The sequence below is a fragment of the Pieris napi genome, chromosome 5, assembly GCF_905475465.1.
Source record: "Pieris napi chromosome 5, ilPieNapi1.2, whole genome shotgun sequence".
Taxonomy (NCBI): domain Eukaryota; kingdom Metazoa; phylum Arthropoda; class Insecta; order Lepidoptera; family Pieridae; genus Pieris; species Pieris napi.
In genome coordinates, this window is record NC_062238.1 from 4,665,874 (window position 1) to 4,669,206 (window position 3,333).

The window sequence follows — 3,333 nt, forward strand, 5'->3', positions numbered from 1 at the left end:
TCTTGATGGTTTTTAGAAGGTACATTTATTTACGGGCTACTTTATACAAACATAAGAAATATATTTATTTTTGAAGCTATACTTCTTTAGGCGCATTATGAAAAATTGATAAGAGTGAAATTTTACGATGTGCGTGCACCGTGACTCAAAATTAACAGAATGAAGTTGCCCACGGAAGATGCTACGGCATTGGACATACAGTCAAAACCGTTTATAACGACATCGTTTACAACGACCTATCGGTTATTACAACTAGATTGTATGGTCCCGTCCGAATCCCTATTAAACTATTCAGTAAACAAACCGCTTATAACAACATCGGATACAGCGACATATCGCTTACAATGACGAAATTTTATCGATATTCATCGGCTATAACGACCAACCGCTTCTTGTTTCAGCAAAACAAAACAATACAAACTATTTTAAATCTTATTTATAAGCATTGAATGAATATTTAGGCATATTATTACCTACGCACTTTCTCCCAACGAACAGTTTCAGCCAACAACGATTTCCGAAGTTCTTAAAAAAATTTGTTGCCTTTAACGAACAGTTTGATACTGGTGATACTCATACCTGAGGAGTATGAAACGTAAAATGCAAAAAATATTTGAGACTGGCCTAAAAAAAAGCCAGACCAAAATGACTGATTACTTTTGTACCTAATTATTTCGTAATAAATATTTTTGTTTCTTTTTTGACTCGTTTACATTTTATAATATTAACATACCATATTATAACCCATACCTACCTATTCTAGATCGATAACTATGTACATACTACATATTATGTATGTACATAGTTATCGTACTTGTGTATATGACATTGCTTATAACGACTATCGGATATAACGTCGGCAACTATACGGTCCCTTCAATGTCGTTATAACCGGTTTTGACATTTCAAAACAACATTCGAATTATAATAGAATTTATGTTACACTTAATGTAAGAGAATAATAATAAATATTTATTTATTTAATTTTTGAAATGTAAACTGAACTTTATTGAGTATAATAACTCCTTTTCCAGTCTTTGATTATTTAATTGTAATGAATTATTTGCATGCAATCAAAAACTTATTTTTAATAATGCCAAAGTAGTATAACTTCTTACGCGCGTACATAAGTACACGCACCCTTTTTTTTTGTTAAAAAACGCAAGATTTTACAAAATTTATATTTAGCTTAGAACTAAACCGAATATAAACTCCAAGCGTGGCTGTACCTGAAATATCAAAAAGCTATAATACTACAAGATCGAAATTTTATACTACTTGAATCTTTTTTTGATGCACCTCTCGACAAAGTGTACAATAACAACTTTACGGGTTTTTATTAAGAGCTATTTTAATTTGGTTCTAGGGGGAACATTCTGTAGGAGTTGGCATCACTGCATTTGACAGGTCCTGTAAAACTAAAAGTCATCAACAATAGAATTTTTTTAATTGAAAACTTCGAAGTAAACAAACTGATCAAACTTTCTGAGTGACAAATATCCAGCAACTATATTCATTTGATTATTGAAATTTCAGTGCAGTACAACTTTCTGGCAATTTGAAATTAATTATTTGTGTAATCATGACTGACTATTTCCAAGAGATGGGATGGAGAGAATTGCAAGACGGTGAGCAGCCAAATCATTTTTTACATTTGGCTAGACTCTTGATGGATTATAATATATTCGATGACAACTTTACTGGAGAATGGCCTAGGTAAGAGATGGATGTCAGTTTTTTTATACCATAGAAATAATGTGTAACTTTTGTGGTTTCTGCTCTCTTTATCCCATACATATATGCTCATATTATGTATAGGCTTCAATTGTATCATTCTTTTATTTTTTTTAGTTTAGGATGGCAAATGTTGAATTTACTATATTATATAGGAGTCCCAGTAAATTTTTTAATCCTCTATAATCAACCAGAATTAGTATTGCAGCTAAATTTATTCCCATTTCAGATTACCACCTCCAGCATCAAAAGAAGTAGTAAAAAATTTACCTGATATTACTATAGAAGTGGACGATAAGAATTGCCCTATATGCCTAAAGAATTTTAAAAAAACTGAAAAAGTTAAGCAAATGCCTTGCAATCATATTTTTCATCCAGCATGTATTTTGACTTGGTTGGAAAAGGTACATGCACTTGAATTTTGATATATGTAGGAATGTATCTGAAAATATCTAACCAAAATTCTTAATTGTTACCAATAATAATAATATTGGTTAATAAATTTAAAGTAATGTATTTTTTTTATAACAATTTAAACATTTGTCCCATGCTAAAAATAAAATATTTATTAAGCATATATTGACTTTATTATTTATTGACTTTGCTATATATATTTCTATCCTGATAAATATCTGCATTATTATTAATTTTTCAGAGGTGAAAGAAATATAGTTTTAAAGTTCAATTGCTATATACAATAAAAAGATATCAAATTTTAAACTAGCTAAAATTTTTAAGTTGGCTATCTTAATATGTGAATATTGTTTTAATAACTTTCAGACCAACTCGTGTCCATTTTGTCGCCATGAACTACCCACTGATGATGTGGCATATGAAGCATTTAAGAAGGAAAAGAAAAGAGCTGAACAAAGAAAAGAAGATATAGAAGTTCTTCATAACTCTATGTTTAGTTGATGCTTCTATTATATGATATTTATCGGGTAGTAGGGCAATTATTTTAAAATAAGATTAAGGTTTTAAAGGTTCCAAATGACTGTACCGTTTACTAATCATTCCTTTATAGAATTCCTATAGATATCTAAACATTGCAGTATCTATTCAGCATCTATAAATTAAGAATCTAAACTTACTTTGACTCTCATAAGCCAAGATTCAATATGTTTCTGACATAGGAGAGTCATACTTAAGTTTCAACTCTGAATATTATAATTGAAGCATAATTACATTTAGTAATATAGTTTTTATTAAGTCTGCACATCTGTTTTGAGGTTCAATTTAAAAAAAAAACATAATAAAAAAATAATAATCAAGATATATTTATATTATCAGTGTATTTAATTTTGAAGATGTAGTATACCAACAGAGAATACCACCACCTCTTGTATTGCAGATTAAAGCATATTGTGACATATGTTGAAAAAGCAATATTAAAAAGAATTTTATTTTCACAGTAAATTAAGATAATAATTCTTTAAAACAATAATATCAATTTAACTCAAATATGTTACCGTTATTGTGATTTTTTGTAAATGCTTCTTTTTTAAATTGCAATTATATTGTGTACTTTTTGAGGGGAAATAGTGGTTGTCAAAAATCTAAATAAACACTGTCACAACTTCATCTAGAATTTATTGTCAT

General features: G+C 28.8%; 1 protein-coding gene across 2 annotated transcripts; it reads left to right on the forward strand.

The window, feature by feature from the left end:
* Positions 1-1,415: 1,415 nt before the first annotated feature.
* On the forward strand, positions 1,416-2,963 carry LOC125049816 (E3 ubiquitin-protein ligase RNF181). 2 transcript variants are annotated; one of them, XM_047649276.1, is made up of 4 exons: positions 1,445-1,463; positions 1,537-1,716; positions 1,964-2,138; positions 2,515-2,963. In XM_047649276.1, exons 2-4 carry the CDS (start codon positions 1,583-1,585, stop codon positions 2,647-2,649), a joined length of 444 nt encoding a protein of 147 aa, XP_047505232.1. In that variant the 5' UTR covers positions 1,445-1,463; positions 1,537-1,582; the 3' UTR covers positions 2,650-2,963. The 2 variants fall into 2 exon arrangements, with proteins under 2 accessions (XP_047505231.1, XP_047505232.1); XM_047649275.1 differs by having other exon boundaries at positions 1,416-1,716.
* Positions 2,964-3,333: the final 370 nt, after the last annotated feature.